Source organism: Schistosoma haematobium, chromosome ZW, assembly GCF_000699445.3.
Source record: "Schistosoma haematobium chromosome ZW, whole genome shotgun sequence".
In the NCBI taxonomy this organism is placed as follows: Eukaryota; Metazoa; Platyhelminthes; class Trematoda; order Strigeidida; family Schistosomatidae; genus Schistosoma; species Schistosoma haematobium.
The window spans coordinates 81693609-81713684 of NC_067195.1; the positions used below are offsets into that span (position 1 = coordinate 81693609).

Here is a 20076-nt window from a genome sequence, read left to right on the forward strand (position 1 = left end):
AGTTAGGTAGATGACAACGGTCTTACATCTAACACTTCAAAGTGTATAGTAGTCCATCTGAGACATGTTGCAGACTACAGTTACAACTTAGAAAGCTCCTCTCTAGAAGTATCCCAGGTTGAGAAAGATTTAAGAGTGTTGGTACCCTATGGTCTGAAGTCTTATACTAACTATGACAAAACTGCCTCCCGAGCAAACCTTGTACTGGTAACGTTGAAGAGCATTTTTGGCCAGTTTGACGGAAGAACTTTCCAGATAATCTCCAACAGTTTCATTAGTCCCCATTTGGAGTACGGAACCACAGTATTTCCTCCCTCACTCCACAAGGATAAGGACACTCTGGAGCGTATCCCACGGCGAGCTAAAAATTATTTCGTGGACTCAAATTCAAACCTTATGAAGAGCGCCTCTGATCACTCAACATTTACTCATTAGAGTACAGGCGTATTAGAGGTGATCTAATGGCTTACAGCATCCTAAATAGTTCTGGGCATCCCCTTAAACACCTACTTAAGTTTATCTCCAACACAAATCTAAGGAGTAACACACAGAAACTAGAGACACAACACAACAGAACGGACTGTAGACACACCTTCAACTCCTTCAAAGTAGTCTGATGTTGGAATTGGCTTCTGATCAAGCTAGTCTAGTCGACTTTCGAAGTCATTTAAGACGAAACATGATATATTTTTAGGTTTTAAGGACAGTATTTCACTATGATTTATCAACTTATTTTCGTTTTCCTCTTTTATCAGTAATGTACCTTGGTCATTTTCTAGAGGTATCTGTGATCCACTACTACCAGACACGGAGGCCCATTATGCGAAACTTACTTCTATTCTGTCCGGAACCATCTGAACCATTTAACCATTTGAATCAACGAATGGTAATAGAGATATTTGCACACAACACGCGGTAGTTACGAAAATTTACGATTCCTGGGCGTACAGTTATTGTTTGCTAGATATGCGTTCTACACTGTTATGTTTCATTGTATGTTTGTCTGGTTCTGTAGCGCTTGCTAGAAAAAAAATCAATGAACCTGCCACAGCTAACCCTATTACTTTTAGTGTAAATGGTTGCTTGCTATTATCAGCTATCATGAAGATTCACATATCAAAATCAGTAAGTTCCCCTGTCTTGTTTTGTTTTCATCGTATATGATTCTTAAAATCCGTATGAATTAATACTAATACTCTTTTCGATGTCGGTGGTTTTACTGTGACTAGGAGCTTTTTAGTTCTTTTTGGGAAGATTATTAACTCCACTCTGTTAAAACGGTAATATGCGGAACTCTCCGTTTTCAAACTCTTGTGGATATGTGCGTTTCTCTACTCATTCTGGGCTTCTGTGGGGTTCCATAAATGCTGTACTGATCCAAGCGAACTAAAAGGGAAATAAAGGCTGATTTCGGATAGAATCCTTAACAGGAGTCAGTGTAGATGCAGGCGAAAATGTATCAGTATGTCACCTTTCTCCACAGCTCAGGGTTAGTAGTGTGATCTCTCCCGAAATTTTCCCGCTAAATGTCTACGTTTCCCCCAAATTAGCACCAAATTGCCTTCTTCCCCCCCCAAATTAACACCTAGTTATCTGATCTTTCACAGTATCAACAAGTGAAATAGGTAGTTTTCAGCAAAAAGCCACGTACTAGTTTGCTGTATACTTCGGAAGTCAACATCTAATTCCCTATGTCAAACAAATTATATGCGCGTTCGACAGTAATCAGCATAATGAGTTTAGTGAGGACAATTCATTAACGATTTTCACATATATAGTTGTCAAGATCATTTACATAGAGGGAACAGCAAAATGCCCACATTAAAATGACAGAAAAAGTTGTCTTCAACCGTAATCTAAAAAGTTAGTGAGAGCTTCATGTATAAAGAAAACTTCTTAGATACTGAGATACTCATGCACACCAACGTTTACCCGCTACATCTAGTTATTTTCGACGTACTCGATCCATATGAAAAGCTTAGTACGGGTTTAAAGGATATTTAGCAAAAAAATATTTACACTAAATGTAACTTGCACAATAATAGTATTTTCGGTGGTAAGCAGCGTTTTAATTACTTGAATCCTAAAACAAAACCGGAATTGACAATTATGGATATTTTTGTAAAATGTTTATATTAAAATTTATTATCCAACATGGTATTGCAAACAGATGACGGCACCTAAAAACGAAAGTGCATTTTCACGACCTAAATCACATTTACATTATCTTTCGATAATAACGCTTGTTCACTTTATCCCTCGTATCATGAAAGAACCTTCGGGTAGCCAAATCGTTTATGTTTCCAAATTCTTTCTCGCTGACGTTGAACGATAGAAATTGTGATGTTAACACATCTTTTAAATAACGTAAACTAGAATGTAGTCTTGCTTCATATAGCATTATGGAATACGTACTTCGTAATGCTCCTTTCTGTAGCAGTACTCATCAACGTAAAGTTCATTACCGATTCCGGCTTGATCAGGTATGATAATACAGACCTGAGGGACGTTTTCGGATCGCGATCCATCAGCCTAGTAATCATCGCCATCTAAATAGTAAATAAACTAAACTAAATCTGCCTACTTACAAATTTATTCCTTGCTGCTTCTTACTAAATAAACATATCTAAAGCTTGCAATTCGTCTTCAGTTGACAAAGGGGAATTTAAGCCAGCTAGTCCTCCGCTAAATTGTTTTGACTGATGTTTTGTTGTTGGTGTTTGCAACAATAGCATCATTTAACTCATGTTTGCAGACTACTCACAACCTCAACCGACAGTTTTTTTATTTTTGCATTTGTTTTTGATAATCTTCAAGACTTCAGAATATTTCAAATAAAACTTACCATAGATTGCAATGTTATTAGGTGTTGAGATACTGACTGACGGCGAATACTTTACTTCGGTTAAATTAATTCATACACAGTTATGCAGATAACAGATTTACTTGACAATTGGAGAAGTTGGTGTTTCGAACAGCCTAACTTGAGGATACTCCATCCAACCGTACCCAGCTTGCATTTTCTCGACATCCAAGTCGATAGAGTCATACAAGTAATCTGGCTGGCGTTTAATTACTCCTGTAGAAAATCAGAAACAATAACTGATTTACCGTCTGGGCTTTTCTGTGTGCATTGGTGCGGTGTTCCCATCCTGCGAGTGACAATATACAACTTGGTGGACGAGTTGACCAAGTCTAAAGCACAACTGAAATCATCTGCAAGGGAATAATTAATGTTTGCAACTAACCAAAGTAGTGAGAAGGCGCACATTTTACAGTGGACTAACTGTCGTCCGAATCCGCGTTGTTTCTTAACGCCATGTCCACTAAGGTTGTTGGATAAATGTAGGGGTTTTCAGTGTGTAATGTTATTCGGTAGTTTCTTTCATTTGCCCTGGTACGGCCGAGAGTGAGGAGAGTCCGCTCTCCCACTCGAAATACTCTCACACGGCCGCGCGTATACAGCCTCTGACAGGGAAGTCCTACTCATTGCCTTCTCGTGGCGGGGGTGTTGTTTACGAAAATGAGAGGACGAAAAGCGAATGTCCGGCGCTTTAACCGGATCACAAACCAATGGTGCACATGGGCTCCAGTATCCTGCGGGAACAAATGGCGTATGAACCAATCGTTGGTCACCGGCTTCCATGGGATTGCATCTCCTTACGATGCTCCACTGCCTTGTGGATTAGACCTTCAGGTCGAAGGCTCGGGGTGTGGCCCCCTAAGAAAACCACCTGCTTCGGTTTGGGCACCTGGGCAGTATCACAGCCCACACACAAATGATGAACTCTGTATGTCTATGGAAATTACTTTTCTCGCTTCGAAAAACAATCAATTGATTCAAATTATTATCATTACAATTATTGTCATTATTAATACTATTATTATTATTACTATTATTGTCATTATTATTGTTATTCTTCTTCTTCTTATTATTATTTTCCACATTATTCACCCTCTTTTATACTCATACAGCGGCTCGTCTTTGGTGGAAATTCGACTGTATCTAAACGTTCTCGAGTCACTGTCCGGTTGAAAATTGTATGTTACCACCGAATACGAGGACTGAAGCAGTTTTTCTGAAACCACGTGCACCATTCAAACTGGCTGCCTTCAACGTTCGCACATTTATGCAGGTCGGACAACAGATAGGGCTGGCTATGTCTTTGGAAAGTCTTAATATTGATGTTTGTTGTCTATCCGAGACCCGTATTCAAGACTCTAGCGAAGTACTACAAATTCGATCTCCATCTGTCGCTTCGAAAAGCTTGTTTTACGTGCGTTTATCCGGGGACCCTGTGGCATCTTCGACTGGTCTTGCTGGCGTTGGTGTCGCACTAAGCGCTAGAGCTGAGGCGGCACTAATCGATTGGATCCCCATTAACAGTCGGTTATGTGCTGTTGGATTGGAAAGTTCCATCAAAGTGAGAAGAAATTGGCGTGAGAAACGATGTCTTTTTGTCATCTCCGCCTATGCCCCGACAGATTGCAGCCCGGATGCAATCAAGGATGAGTTTTACCACCAGTTATCTGTTCTCCAGAAAGTGCGTTCGACAGATATTGTAGTACTAGCCGGAGACTTGAATGCTCAGGTCGGGCGTCTAGGCACAGAAGAGAGTCGTTTAGGTGGCCGATGGGGACTCGTTGGTCGCAGGTCAGATAACGGGGACCGTCTACTGTAACTGCGCACAGACCACAACCTGTTTCTGGCTAGCACTAACTTTCGGCACAGTCATCGCCGATGTGCCACCTGGCGTCCTCCCTCTGCATCTCAAGCCTGGACTCAGATTGATCACATCGCGATCAGCTACCGCTGGCGTGGCTGTGTACAAGACTGCCGCTCCTTTTGGAGTACCTATCTGGACTCTGACCATGCTTTGGTCTGCGCCAATCTTACCTTACTTTTCAGTGGACAACGAAGTGACCGCCATCAACGGATTGATATCAGCAAGCTGGTTGCAACTTCTGTTGCAAGTAAGTATCGAACCGAGCTAGCCTCTAGGCTAGCTACCGCTCCACCGAAAAGTATAGATGAGCATTGGTTGCAATTGCATGACGCCATGAAAATGGCGGGTACAGTCAGTTGTGGGTTTGCGAAACGTCCCGCTTATAAGCACTGGGTTTCTTCAGGTTCCTTACAACTCATCGAAGCCCGTCGGTCTACTCCGAGTGACCGTGAGTTTGACCATAAACGAAGGATGTTACGTAAGGAAATTGGGCAAAGCTTGCGTAAGGACCGAGAAGCCTGATGGTGGTCGGAGCGTGCTAATGAGCTGGAAGCAGCAGCTGCATCTGGTAACTACCGGAAGCTCTTCCAATCCATCCGAGCCACTGGCAGCAAGAAGTCTAGTGTGAGTGAAACAATCTGCGAGGATGATGGGATGCCAATCACTAACATCCATCGACGTCTTGGACGATGGGCAGAATTTTTCGAAGGGCAGTTCAACTGGCCCGCTGCTCCGGCAACATCGGTCAGACTGTCCTGCCCTCCATGGCCGGTGACGACTGATCCACCAAATGAGGCGGAAGTCCGCAAGGAACTCCAGCTCTTGAGGCGCTACAAATCACCTGGCCCAGATGACTTACCTCCGGCTCTTTTTAAAGATGGTGGTGACTTTTTGACTAAGGAATTGACGACGTTGTTTACAAAGGTCTGGGAACTAGAGAGTGTACCAACGTCGTGGAATGAGTCGATAGTTGTCCTTATCTTTAAAAGGGTTCACCCCGTTCCTGTAACAACTATCGAGGGATAAGTCTACTTCCGATTGCGTCCAAGCTATTGGCTTCCGTCATACTTCGTAGGTTGTTCAAAACTCGAGAAAGATTGACTCGCGAGGAGCAGGCTGGGTTTCGTTCCGGTCGAGGATATATTGATCATATCTTCACCCTCCGCCAAATGTTAGAACACCGCCATACTTATCAAAGGTCAACAATCGTAGTGTTTCTTGACATCAGGGCTGCCTTCGATTCGTTGGACAGGACTGTTCTCTGGGATTGTCTATTGAAGAAGGGTGTGCCTGAGAAGTTTATTAACATCCTAAAAGCCCTATATACAAACACCTCAGGCAGAGTGAGGGCATACAACCACCTCTCTCCATTGTTCCATTCGAGCAGTGGGGTTAGGCAGGGTTGCCCAATCTCACCATTCCTCTCCAACTTTGCCATCGATGACATTCTGGAAACAGCTCTGATGAATGTAAGTAATGATGGTGTGGATCTGTTGCCTGGAGAAAGACTTCTCGACCTTGAGTATGCGGATGATATTGTCTTACTGTGCGATAATGCCCAAGGCATGCAATCCGCACTTAATCAGTTGGCAATCAGTGTCCGTAAGTATGGTATGTGCGTTGCACCTTCGAAGTGCAAAGTACTTCTACAAGACTGGTAGGATTCTAATCCTGTACTCACTCTGGATGGTGAACAGATAGTAGTCAAGAAGTTCGTGTATCTCGGTAGCTGCATAAGTGCTGGTGGGGGTGTGAGTGATAAGATCAGTGCACGTATAGTGAGAACCAGAGCGGCTTATGCCAATCTGGGCCATCTTTGGCGCCTTCGTGATGTTAGTCTGGCTGTAAAAGGTCGGATCTACAACGCGTCGGTGAGAGCAGTCTTGCTCTATGCTTGTGAAACCTGGTCTCTCTCCGAGCTGAGGACGTTAGACGACTCTCTGTGTTCGATCATCGCTGTCTCCGAAGGATTTCTGACATTCAGTGGCAACACCATGTCAGTAATGCAGAGGTTTGGCATCGTGTGTTCGGGCACAGAGATGATAATTCAATTGGTGTCACCATCTTGAAACACCGACTTCGGTGGCTTGGACATGTTCTACGAATGTCGTCCCAGATAATTCCACGCCGTGTATTATTTGCCGATGCTGAGACTGGTTGGAAGAAGCGGAGAGGTGGTCAGTGCATGACATGGTGTCGTGGTATGAAAGAAAGCTGCAAAGGACTGGCTTCTGTCGGTCCTTCATGGCTCTCTGGTTGGGGTCCTTGAGATGGTGCTACACAGTGGCTAGAGACGTTATCAGATATGTCTCAGAATAGAAGCCAGTGGCGATCCTGCTGTAACCTTCTTTTACTTTCTTCATAAAAAGTGGTTGTGTCTCCCTTACCTGAAAGATTTCTGATTGTACCTTTCCGTTCCCTCGTTACTACCACACTACCTTACACCAATCTCTTCGTTATTGTTCTCTTTTTCTTTTTGCGCTCCTTAGTTTTTTTTCTATTTCTCTTCGAATTCTCATTGTTTTGTGTGGCGCATATATATTGGCTCTCTTCTGTACCAATATTCATGTGTTCAAATAATAATAAATAAAATAATTTAGTATCCGTTTGGATTCAGGTTGCGTCTTCGTCAATTATTTTACCACCATGTCGTCTTTATGCATGTTCTATATCAAGTATTTTAAGTGTCTAATTGATTGCTCATGTAATGCTGTTTTAGGACGCTGTTAAGCAATCAGAATCAGTGTTTACAACCTACATTAATTCAACAAATGCTAAAAGCATCAACTCCAGCGGCGCATGCATCAATTCCACTAGCAAAGAATACAACCTCTTAAACTTGGGTTGGAAACCGAATGGTTCTGAGGGCAATTGGAATATATCATTTAATTTCTCTGAGACCCATCCTGGTTATTATGGTTTAACTAATGTATACTTATTGTACTGGCTGGATAAATCGGGTCAGTTTATTATCTAGTTTTCTTATGACATTTCGTTTTATGAACTAAAATTTTTTCAGTAGTAGGTTATAAATTTTGTAATCCCATGTCACTGGTCGCAATCATTGATCGTTCCAGTATATAAGAAAGGGTTAAAATCATCCTGTAACAACCATGGACGGATTACTTTAGCTAATATAGCTTCTAATATACTAGCCTCGATAATTATCGGACGCCTAACAAGGACTCGTGAACTGCAAACACGAGAGAATCGATCTGGCTTCAGACTTGGTCATGGCTGCATCGACCACATACTCACCATTCTTCAGGGTCTAGAACACAGGCATACTTGTCGGCGTCCGACAATGGTGGTCTTTCTTGACTTAAAAGCAGCATTTGACTCGGTAGACCGCGAGATTCTGTGGCAGTGTCTGTCATTGAAAGGCGTACCTCAGAAGTACGTAGACATTGTGAAGGCTATTTACTCGAAAACTACCAGTTGAGTCAGAGCTTATGGCGAACTGTCATCTGATTTTGCAACCTCAAGTGGTGTCCGTCAAGGCTGTCCATTATCTCCATTTTCGTTCAACTTCATCATTGACATAGTGATGGAAACAGCGTTCTCATCGACTGCATTTTCGGGCATTGATCTCCCACCAGGAGGTCCATTTATCGACTTAGAATACTCAGATGACATAGTCCTGTTTGGTTAAGATGCTGATAAAATGCAGTCTTTTGGTAGCACTAAACAACAATGCCAGAATGTTTGTAATGCGCTTCTCTCCCTCTAAATGCAAGTTTTTGCTTCAGGACGGGTCTGCGTCAACATCGGAACTAAGGATAGGGAGTGAAGTAGTCGAACGCGTTGACAACTTCACTTGGAAGTCTGATCAGCGCTAATGGGTTGGTATCGGACGAAATCTCAGCACGGATTCGAAAAGCTCGTTTGGCCTTCGTCAACTTACGTCACCTATGGCGAAGGCGAGATATCCGTCTATCAATTAAGGGACGGGCATACTGCGCGGCAGTCCGTTCTGTTTTACTTTACGGCAGCGAAACATGGTCTTTAAGAGTAGAAGACACTCGTAAGCTACTAGTATTTGACCACAGATGCCTTAGAAATATTGCTGGCGTCTGCTGGGATCACCAGGTAAGTAATAGTGAGGTTAGACGCAGGGTATTAGGGAATGATGGTAAATCAGTTGATGAGATTGTGAATCTCCATCGACTGAGATGGTTGGGCCACGTGTTACGTATGCCTGAATACCGATTACCACGACGTGCAAGGCTAACCGGTGTTGGAGATGGTTGGAAGAAAGTTAGGGGCGGCCAAACTAAAACGTGGCATCAGTCCACAAAGTCACTAACTTCTAGTCTGAGCCATGTTGGTAGATGCAGAGTACTTGGTTGGGGTCCGCGTGACTTTCGTAACCAATGGTTGGAGACTCTTGGTGACATGGCTCAGAATCGATCACAATGGCGTCGGTGTATACACTCCCTGTCTTCCCTTAAACTAAGAGATTAAAATCGCTTCATATCTTTCTTTCTACGAACCAATTCTTTCTTCTTGTACTATATCTCTATATGCAATCTTTCTCTTACATATTACTACCTTTGACCTAACCACTGCTATGAATCCGGTGTTCATCTTGTTGTGCTGATGCGGTATGGCAACCTGGACCGATGCACATATGTGCCTGGTCCTACGTTGTAGCTGACTGACTGACTATTTTCTTAGGCATGCCGTAGTGTTGAAGAAGCTTCTATAGTGTTGTCCTGTCCACGCTATCAAATGCTTTCTCGTAGTCAATGAAGTTGATGTAGAGTGATGAATTCCATTCAATTGATTGTTCCATAATGGTCCGTAGAGTTGCGATTTGGTCTGTACACGATCTATCCTTACGGAATCCTGCCTGTTTGTCTCGAATTTGGGCGTCTACGGAGTCAGTTGTAGGTCTTAGCTAAGTGTCTTAAAGGTATTTAAGCAATTTACGACACTGATTATAATTCTTGCTAGTCTTTATGTCTAGTGTTTTGAAGTGTTTTGTAACTACATCATCTTTACGTTAACCATTGGTTTAATGGCTGAAATACTACTGACTAAAACATTATTGAGTGGTATTAGCACTACTTAGTAGACATTTATGTAAATGTATTCTGTTTTAAAATGTGCTTGTTCTCCACAAGTGAAAATTACTGACGGGTCTCTCAATGTATGGTTCATATACTACTCTCCACTTTCCTCACCAGGCTTTGACGAGTTAAGTGTTGGTTTGTAACCTTCACTGGCCAACTTTGTCCAGTATGCAAGGCTACATTAGGATAACTGGTTTCATACGCCTTTGTTTCTCGGGATGAAATATATGGACTGAACACTAAGTCGTAACATACTTGAACGTTTGTTGCTTACGTTTGCCTGATAATCGTGGTAAACAACCAGAGACGTCGGGTGACGCTTCAAAACCAGTCACTGACGCAGATGCATTAATTCTTTACCTTCCTCTAGATCTTGAAACAATGTAGAAATGTGTCATGTTTTACGTTGCATAAGACTGGTGACTAAGATCTCGAGTTTCAATAGTATTTCATGTTTTATTCCGCCAACTATCTCAATCTAGATTAAGGTCCGGACACGATAGACTATCTGGTTTAACCTTGGGTCTGGAAATGTGTGAATCCGAATTGGGACTGAAGACCATAGGTAGAGAGACGAAAACTATTCTATTACCCGGTCAGTTGACAAGCAAGATAGAAGACAAGTCAACTGGAACAATACTCGGTTTATTTTTTATTCCAAATTCAGATCAGTGCAAAAACATGAATAAATAGATGTTTAACGTGGCCACAACGCCAAACAATTAGAAAAATATAATTATGTCGAAACTGGGCATTAGGGTAGAAAAAATAGAGTACTAAATGTTACGTTTAAATTACAATAGCTTTGGAACAGAAATGGGTATGTCAGTGAATCATGCATCAAACTGAAGCTTATGGTTTATAGAATAACGTGGAGACGAAACTAAATGTTAGTATCTTACAATTCTTGAATTAAGTGAAATAATGTCCACAAAACAACTGTAGTTTGTCACGGCTTTGTTTCTCTGTCCATATAATTTATATTTAGGGTTTCTCTCGTGAAACAGTTGAATGGTTTCCGCGAGATGTATTTTTTCTTAATTTCTTCCTCAACTGAAAGTTGGATCTTTCTTTGCTCTTCAAGCAGTAAAACTCAAATTTACCTACAAAAATGTGCAGATAAAAACAATTGATTTATTATTTGCGTTAATTTATAGTCAATATACAGATTAATACAGATGTGATCGATCATCTAATAAATGCAAGATCATATGAATCACAAATTAATCTACAAGAATACTCGCTTAAAATTCAGTTGTGTTTGATAGTAAGAAAGAATTTTTAGAGAAAATCAATCATACTAGGGTTAATCCGATTTTCTAGTTGGAGTTAATACTGATAGTATCTAATGTGACAAAACTATTGTTGTTAGAGAATTGTACTTATAAAAAATAACACCAGAATAGTTATTTCAGAGGATTATTTTCATCATTTTATTTCTCATAAATTTGTTTAATTTATTTTTATGTATTGCCTTAAAATTCGTGTAATTTAATGTCTACTTCATTATATAGTTTGTTAAAGCTCTACTAATTGTAATCTTATAACCTGATATTAATTTGTATGGTATTCATAGTAAATCACAGAAGCTAATCAAATACTAAGTATATTTATTTTTTTGTGTGATCCGGACAAAGTTTTGGAAATAATCTTTGATTTTATTGTTGAATTCACTGTAACGTTCTACTCTCCAATTCCTAAAAACAGTATTTATTTTTCTCTTACAAAAGCCATTACTTTTAGGAAGCTCCCTATATATCTAAATTTTGATTATCAGTAATTTTTAATAGCTTCAGTTCTCAATTGCTGTGATAAAAGATCATCTGTTTCTCGATAAATGCTCCCATCTGATAGTAAGAATCAATATATCGATCAGCTGTCATAATTTCCCTCGTTCCATTATAGATTTAGCTTCTTAATCTCAAAATAGTTAGTCCTTTTGATAAATTTAGCTGATGCAATTAGGAGATGACGTTTATCAAGACCAAGTGTTGTATTGGCGGATCACGTAGTTCTGATAAAGTTCTGTTAGCATTAATTACTGTGATCGTATCTAAAGAAAGCTTCATTCTTAAGCTCGCTCTCGTTAAAGATTGATCCCCTCTTAATTGTGAAAACTGTCCTTATTACTTTGGATTCTAAATTTAAGAGTTTACCACTAGGCTTTTAGCATGAGGCCCTAAACTTCTAGACATTGGGATGACTCCAACTGGTGACCAAAGTGTGTTTGTGACCTATCCATTCTCGGAATTTTAGAATTCATTTTCATCACTGGTTTGTAATCAGATTTTTCAACTGACTTAGGTGCACTTTACGTCCACCAGTTCGTCTTAAGCACCGTATGTCCACTTTAGCCTTTACTTTTGTAAAAGCACTCCTAACACTTGAAAACAATGAGTAGAACTTCCATGACAAATTTTATAAACGTATAACTGTGCTAAGGAATTTTGGTGCTCCTTGTATGGGAGGTTAATGACCATCCAACTCGGTGTTTTAAAATGTTATCAAACATAATTCTGAATAAGACTTCCGCTACGTTGTTCTTAAACGTAAGATGGAACTTTTCAACATTTCATCAAGCCTTTTTATTCAATATGCGGTGATCTAGCTTAAAATAAAGGCTGATGGCTTCCTATGAACGCTAGTTTATGAACCTCTATTTTGATTCTGTCTAATTTTGTGATTCAGTATAATTTCATGACCCTATAGATAATTTTCTTGCACTTCCTAAGTAAAATATATAGTATTTAATATCAGCCTTAAATTTACAGAAACTTTTGACGTATTCTGATTGTGACACATAACCTCACCATACTTTTAAAGTAACACTGAATACTTCTATCAAATTAGCCTCCGCTGTAATTAGACTGTCATCTGTTTAAGTATAAACAAATTATCCCTGAAACCTTACCCAAGTTTACTAGGATGTCATTTGATCATGAAATTTTATGTTAAAAATTATTTTGATCGAATTCGTCGTTTCACAGTTGTTATGAAGGGATAGTCTACATTTATCAGGGGAATTCTGATTGGGATTGGTCCCATTTATACTAACTAGTAATTTCTAATCTCAATACCCCCAATACAACAAACGAATTTTATTTCAACGAACTACTGAGGATTATTCTCATTATCATGTATATAGTTAAACTGTTTTTTTAGTTGACTGAATATGAAAATACTGATAATTAGTGCATAAATTACATAAACGATTTTCATTGTTTATTACATTGGATAAGTTCTATACACGTTTGGGTAACATTTACAACAATACTGTGACACTGTGTCTATAAACAAATAATCACTGTGTTTCACATCTTTCGTTATTGTATGGTTGTACGCATTAAATTAATTGTTGAAAATTGACTACTTAACAAAAACTGGTCGATGTTGTTTTACCGAAGTCCAAATGAATTTACATCATTAGAACAGTATTGGTATAAACATATGTTTTGATTTGGATTTATGAATTTATATATATATATATATATATATATATATATATATATATATATATATATATATATATATATATATATATATATATATATATATATAGCACAACGATCTCTTTATGTCCGACAGTACATATATAAATATGCATACTACCATAATTCGACATCAGTTTTAGTTAGTATGTGCTGAACTCTAATTTATACAATAGTTTAATTGATTATTTTCTAGCGGTGAATAATTTATCACGTATATATAATGAATATTACCTGTCAGCCATTTATAAACAATGTAGCAGGTCTGATAAAAGTATGTATTGGCTGAAATCGTTCTACACTTTATAGTCAGAACAACAAATGAGTGGAAACATTGGATTTTGTGGAAAGAAAAGAGTCAATTTATTGGAAATATAATTCATAAGAAGCAAGAGCCTACCAGATAGTCATTAACTTGTTCAATGGGTATAATGTTTATATCTTATTATTACGTATTAATAAAATAATCAAAAGGTACCGAATTCGAGTATAAGTTGAGTATCAAAATTGGAATGGATGAACGAATCTTGATTAGAAGAAAATGCAAGTTCTAAATTTCACTGCTAATCACTCTGTCAACTTTACTTAAAATAAGTGAAGTTTCAAATATATTAGATCAAGATAATACAGTACTAATGTTAACGAATTTTAAAATTCCAAATTTTATGCAGTTTTTATATGTAGTTGTTTGTACAATTAATGTAACTCATTGTATACTTTTTTTTAATTAAATGCATATTTTATTTCTTTAACTCATATGCTGCTACATTAGCTTACTAGGAATATATATATAATTCAAACAAAATTATATTACTAATGATATTAATACATATGTGTATATTAAGAAAAAAGAATTTCACTAATAATATTCACATGTTTAATATGATACAATTTTTATTCCAATAGTATGTTTAATTATTTGTTATGTGTTAATATCAAGTAATTACTTGAATATTATTATTCATATTGATTGAGATCATGAATCAATTGATGTTAGACCACCGTTGGAAACCTTGAAGCGCTGGACGGCCGCTTCGTCCTAGTACGGGACTCTTCAGCAGTGCGCATCCACGATCCCGTACCCCACGAGATTCGAACCCAGGACCTATCAGTCTCGCACCAGGCGCTCAACCAACTAGACCACTGAGCCGGCATCCAATGGTGTCTCGCCTGGCGCGAGACCGATAGGTCCTGGGTTCGAATCTCGCAGAGAGCGGGATCGTGGATGCGCACTGCTGAAGAGTCCCGTACTAGGACGAAACGGCCGTCCAGTGCTTCAAGGTTTCCAACGGTGGTCTAACATCAATTGATTCATGATCTCAATCAAAAACTTAGCAATCTCCACAACCCCTATACTGATATTATTCATATTACCAATCAACATGGTAACTAATATACATAAAATCTTTGTTTTAATTATATATATTGTATTTATAATATTTGGTTAATCACTTTACATTTATAAGAAGTGATTGTTTATAAATTATATTTCTTTTTTTGTTTTTGTTCTCGGGGGTCGGTGGTGATAGGTCCACGTAATGCTTCCACGAATAAATCACTTTTTTCTTGTGCTATTGGTACATCGTTTATTTGTCTAAGTGAACAAACCTATGAATTAAAAGATAAATCATCAAATTCAACTAATGTACGACTTACATTTAGTGAGTTCCAAGTTGAAGCATTCAGAAATAATGATGTTTCTAATAATACGTTTACTGGACCAAGTAAGTTAATTAAATTATTTAGAGAAAATTTTTTAAAATTTCATTTATTTTCCTTATTTGTTGCTTTAATTATATATATAATTACTACTTTTATGTACTTAATTATGCCTATTACACCTCGTGGAGGAGCATAGGTGGCCCACCAGCATTCTCCATTCAACTCTGTCCTGGACCATCCTTTCTAGTTCTTTCCAGTTGCTATTCATCCTTTTGATGTCTGTTTGCAATTCACGACACAGTGTGTTCTTCAGCCTCCCACTTTTCAACTTCCCTTCAAGATTCCAAGTTAGCTCTTGCCTCGTGATGCTGTTTAATGATTTCCTCAATGTATGTCCTGTCCACTTCAAGCGTCTTTTTCTAGTTTCGTCGTCAGTTGGAAGCTGGTTTGTTCTGTCTTATAGTAGGTTGTTGCTGATGGTATCTTGCGTAGACAATTGTTTATAAATACTTGCACTTTTTCGATGATAGTTATAGTATTTCTCCGAGTTTCTGCTCCATATGGTAGAACTGTCTTGACGTTTGTATTGAAGATTCTGGCTTTGATTTACTTTTTACGTGCGTACTGTTAAATATCACAGGGCAATAAATATGAACTCAATGTTGATATATATAATTTATTCATCAATAACATGTGAACAAATAAAAAGACTATGCTTCGTTCGAAATGGTAGCTTGTCCATGATGAATTTAAAATCAAGTGGTAAGATATATCAAGAAAATTGAGATACACATTTTATATTGCAAAAATTCCATAAATCTCATAATACATTGGTTACACAAGCCATTTATTTCTTCTAGTTTAAAAACTTTAGTCAATGTAATTTGGTTTTACTATACAAATTGTCATTTTCTACGTAATTACCATGACCAGTAACTGAAGACGTTGGATGATATGGTTCAAGATAGTTCACAATAATACAAATACATTCACTCTTTGTTTCCCCTGAGATCAAGAGTTTTAGATTATACTGTACCTGTTATTCCACGAGTTCAGTCTTTCTTTTCGGATTTAGTCAGTCAGTCAGCTACAACGTAGGACCTGGCACATATATGCATCGGTCCAAGTCCAATGGACAGCCTTACCGGACACCACTTGAGGTTGCAAAATCAGATGACAGTTCGCCATAAGCTCTGACTCAACTGGTAGTTTTCGAGTAAATAGCCTTCACAATGTCTACGTACTTCTGAGGTATGCCTTCCAATGACAGACACTGCCACAGAATCTCGCGGTCTACCGAGTCAAATGCTGCTTTTAAGTCAAGAAAGACCACCATTGTTGGACGCCGATTGTAAACCTTATTGATTACACAAGAAGTCGTCAACCATCGCTTACTGGGACACTCATAGATGTATCTAAATACAACCACACGTCAGTCATTTAACGGTCTTGTGACTGATCTTTGTTTATTCATTCTTAGCTATTTTTTTCTCCAACCTAATTCTCTACTTCAGTTCATATCACATGTCGAGGTATATGACATTGTATCTTGTAGTGCGACTTTACAACCTCATCGACTAGTTCATCCTATTTCTCTAAAACGTTACTAATCTAGTCTTTATTCATTTAGTGACTATGGTGTTGTCATAATATATAATTGTCTCCCACCTTTCAACATTTATGCTCGGTATGCATAAAGTAACACAAGAACAAACTTATTATTTTGTGTAGTATAAGGAAAGAAGGTTACATTAAGTTTAATTATATAGACAATATTGAAGATCTATTTTTTTTCCCATCAATTATAGCCAATTATAATATTGGTGTTATAAGAGAAGAGTTTATCATACCTAACAAAAGAAATTTAAGAAAAATAGATACCAGTTTTACGGGATTAGTAAACATTTACAGGTTGGCTACTGGCATCTTCAATATAGAATTTTATTCATATGACTTAAAAGTCTTTTCTTTTTAGGGCATTTATGTGATCATAAATAGTTTCTCGACAATCGCATCCATTTCAGAAACTTTTTCTTTATCACTGAGCAATGATGATGACTGTATGACAGTTTCAAAGCACGTTTCTCTGTTTTAGTGCACAAAATATTATGCTTGATGTGATTCTGTCATTGCATCATCTAGCATTTCTTTGTATTCTTTCTCTACTACTTCACGTCCACAATCGTAGATGAACGTTTTTATTCTTACAACCTAATGTATTAATAATTGTATATATTCCCTTCACGGTCAACATTTATTTTAGCGGAATGTGCCCTGACCGTAATGTCGCTGTCTTAACCTGAATTATTTCGTTCATGGAATTAAAATCTAACTGAAAATTGCCTTTATGTTTATTGTAAAACGTCTACTCAAACTAACAACCCCTTATGTAAGATATTTACATCAAATGCATCAATAATTATCAATTTTTAACATTTTACCTCTAGCTTCCTCTTGTGCTGCCGATTATGTACCGACTAAAGTGATTCCTATTGTTGTCGGCGTTTTATTGGTGGTTATGATAGCGGCTGCTTTAATCGCTTTTATTATCAGTAGTCGACGCCGTCAAATTGGCTATGAAGAAATATAAATTATGAAAATAAAGGCGGCCTAACATACAGGTCTTATAGATAATGAATCAAACTCTCAGATCTGATAATCTTAGCATGATTTAGCTATTGTTATGTTATTTTTTTCATTTACATTGCTTTCGAACCTATTTCTCTATTTCATCAATAATTACTGCTTTTATATATATTTATGTATACCATTAAACCCTAAAATTTTATATTTCATTTTTGGCGCTCATTTCATTTTTTTTACACGCATTTCGGTCTTATGTCTTGATGGTGTTTTTTAGATTCAGGTTGTTTTTCACTTGATGATTTACAATATATTGTCATTGTTCGTTCATTAAATCGTATTTTGTAATGTAAGTAGAGGATAATGTTAGTATGCGTAGAGTGTGGTATCATATTGTATGAATTCAATTACAATTTAAATATGATTATAGATACCTGCCTCATTTTTTAAATACACATTGTATGCAAATTGATTCACTATTCTGTAAACTGAGTCTTTCATCGTTATTTAGCAGTTTACTGCCTACAGTTTTAGGCTCCATCTGTGTTTCTACTGTTAATTTTAGAACTCCTAACTGAGCAATAATAATAAACGGACGCAATAGGGATTGCTGTTTCTTGTAATCACGAATGCAGTGTTTCTGTATTTCTCATGCGTAAGCTCCACTGCCCGACGGTATCTCGCTTTTTCATCATGCAAATTGGTAGCTCATTGATTAGAAGCACTAGTATATTATGGTTTTGGTTGGTTAATGAAAGGGATGGATCTAGGGTTTAGACTAGTTTTTACTTGCCAACAAGAAGTATGTACCAATTTGAGGGGACTGGTGTCTCTGTGATTGGAGCTCGCATCACCCAGTATTAGCCACGGGAGTTAATAGACAAACATCACCTGAATCACTACTTGACTACTGTTGGTGCCTCACTCCTGTTAGGAGATATTTGTAGCCCGATATGCTCAGTATTAAGGGTTTGGACTATGACTGGGTGATATGTGCTCGAACATCTTGTGACCGAAGACACGTTTCGAGACGTCAGCTACCTGGGGACTTATGATGACAATTTCTTGATTACTAACAACCAAAACTGGACTAATTGTTCAGGACTACTATCGCTTGGTCTAACTATTCTTTTAATCCTCCGCTGAAAGTGCCAGCTGCTGTGGAAGTGACTATCGAGAGGGCTGTAATTTGTGTAACTATCGGACGGAGAATTAGTGGTTATCATTGTATAATTATCAGACATTTAACTTATTATACTCTTATATTCTCCAGATTGTAATCTTACTGTTTGGGCACTGGTCGTTGTTTTATTATTTTTTTTTATCTTACTTGAGTTATTCCTAACTAATCATTGGCCTTTAACTTGTGCGATAGTTCTGCAAACAGTTCCGTATTTATGTCCATGTATTCGGGAAATTGCTCTGTATTTTTATGTGAGTTGATTCATTGAACTAGATTGTTACACAATATGGGATGTATCTGCTTAGTGACTCCGTCTTCTAATTGGACACGGTTGTAAGGAACTCGAGGGTCAGTAGTTGTTAAGGTATGAACTGTTGTTACTTAGTCAATGGTCCTACGCGCAATACAGTTGCAAATGTGTAGAATGATTATCTGACCCTGTCTTACGTAACCCGATCAGGAATTGATAAAGCCAGAAGTTTTCTACTTTTCCAAAGTACAACACCAACCCTGATGATATGGAAGACATCCTAGTGCTACTTGCTGGTTTACATTTGTCGTTCTCCCATATTTTCCGTCCCTCATTAGTAACACCCGTAGGATAGTGGTTTTATTTTACTCTCCAACTATTCGGGCTCTCCCAGTATCACTCCTATCGTTATGAATCTCGTCTTATCACTGAACAATGGGGCTTCTATGCCTAAATTCTGAGATAAATCTTGAATAAAACACTTTATTTGCGCGAAACGTGGACTTTATATTTACGGAGTAGGAATTCATCACCTGCTTTTGCTTATTTAGTCAACCTTGTTTCGGTTTGTGCACCTGGGTAGTATTCCAGTCCTCACGCAAGTCGAACAATGAAATGTGGTGCATATCTATTTGATACCTCCTTGCACCAATGTTTATGTAGTTAAATAAATATATATTTAGTCAGCGAAGAATCCTATAGGTTATCGCTGTTAGTTGTGAAAGGCGACTAATGAGTGAGAGGACCGTCACTAGTGTTATGATAACCTACAGTTGTTTCGATTAATTGGAGGCTGAAAAAGGAATAATCAGTGAAAATAATATTGCAAAAGTCAATTCATTAAAACACTATCTCGGAAATTGCAGAAGTATTCAGGCAGTCTTCAGCTATCTTGCAGTTGACCGTGGCTAAACTACTCTGATGGATCACTAATTTTAGCTCTTAAGGCCATATGAGAACCGAGGAGTTCGTAGAAATACAGAAACTTGATAGTGCTGAAAGCTTCTGACTTTTTTGGGAATTTTTGTTCTGATGGTTATATTAGTGACTAGGCACACTTTACAACATTTTGTATAATGATGGTTTTCACAGGCAGTTGATTTCGGAT

The 20076-nt window shown here is 38.0% G+C and overlaps 1 protein-coding gene across 1 annotated transcript; it reads left to right on the top strand.

The window, feature by feature from the left end:
* The first annotated feature begins 758 nt into the window (after positions 1-758).
* Positions 759-20076, top strand: LAMP2_1 (Lysosomal-associated membrane protein 2). Its single transcript, XM_051212460.1, has 4 exons — positions 759-1125; positions 7447-7687; positions 14820-15014; positions 17400-20076. Exons 1-4 carry the CDS (start codon positions 967-969, stop codon positions 17540-17542), a joined length of 738 nt encoding a protein of 245 aa, XP_051072645.1. The 5' UTR covers positions 759-966; the 3' UTR covers positions 17543-20076.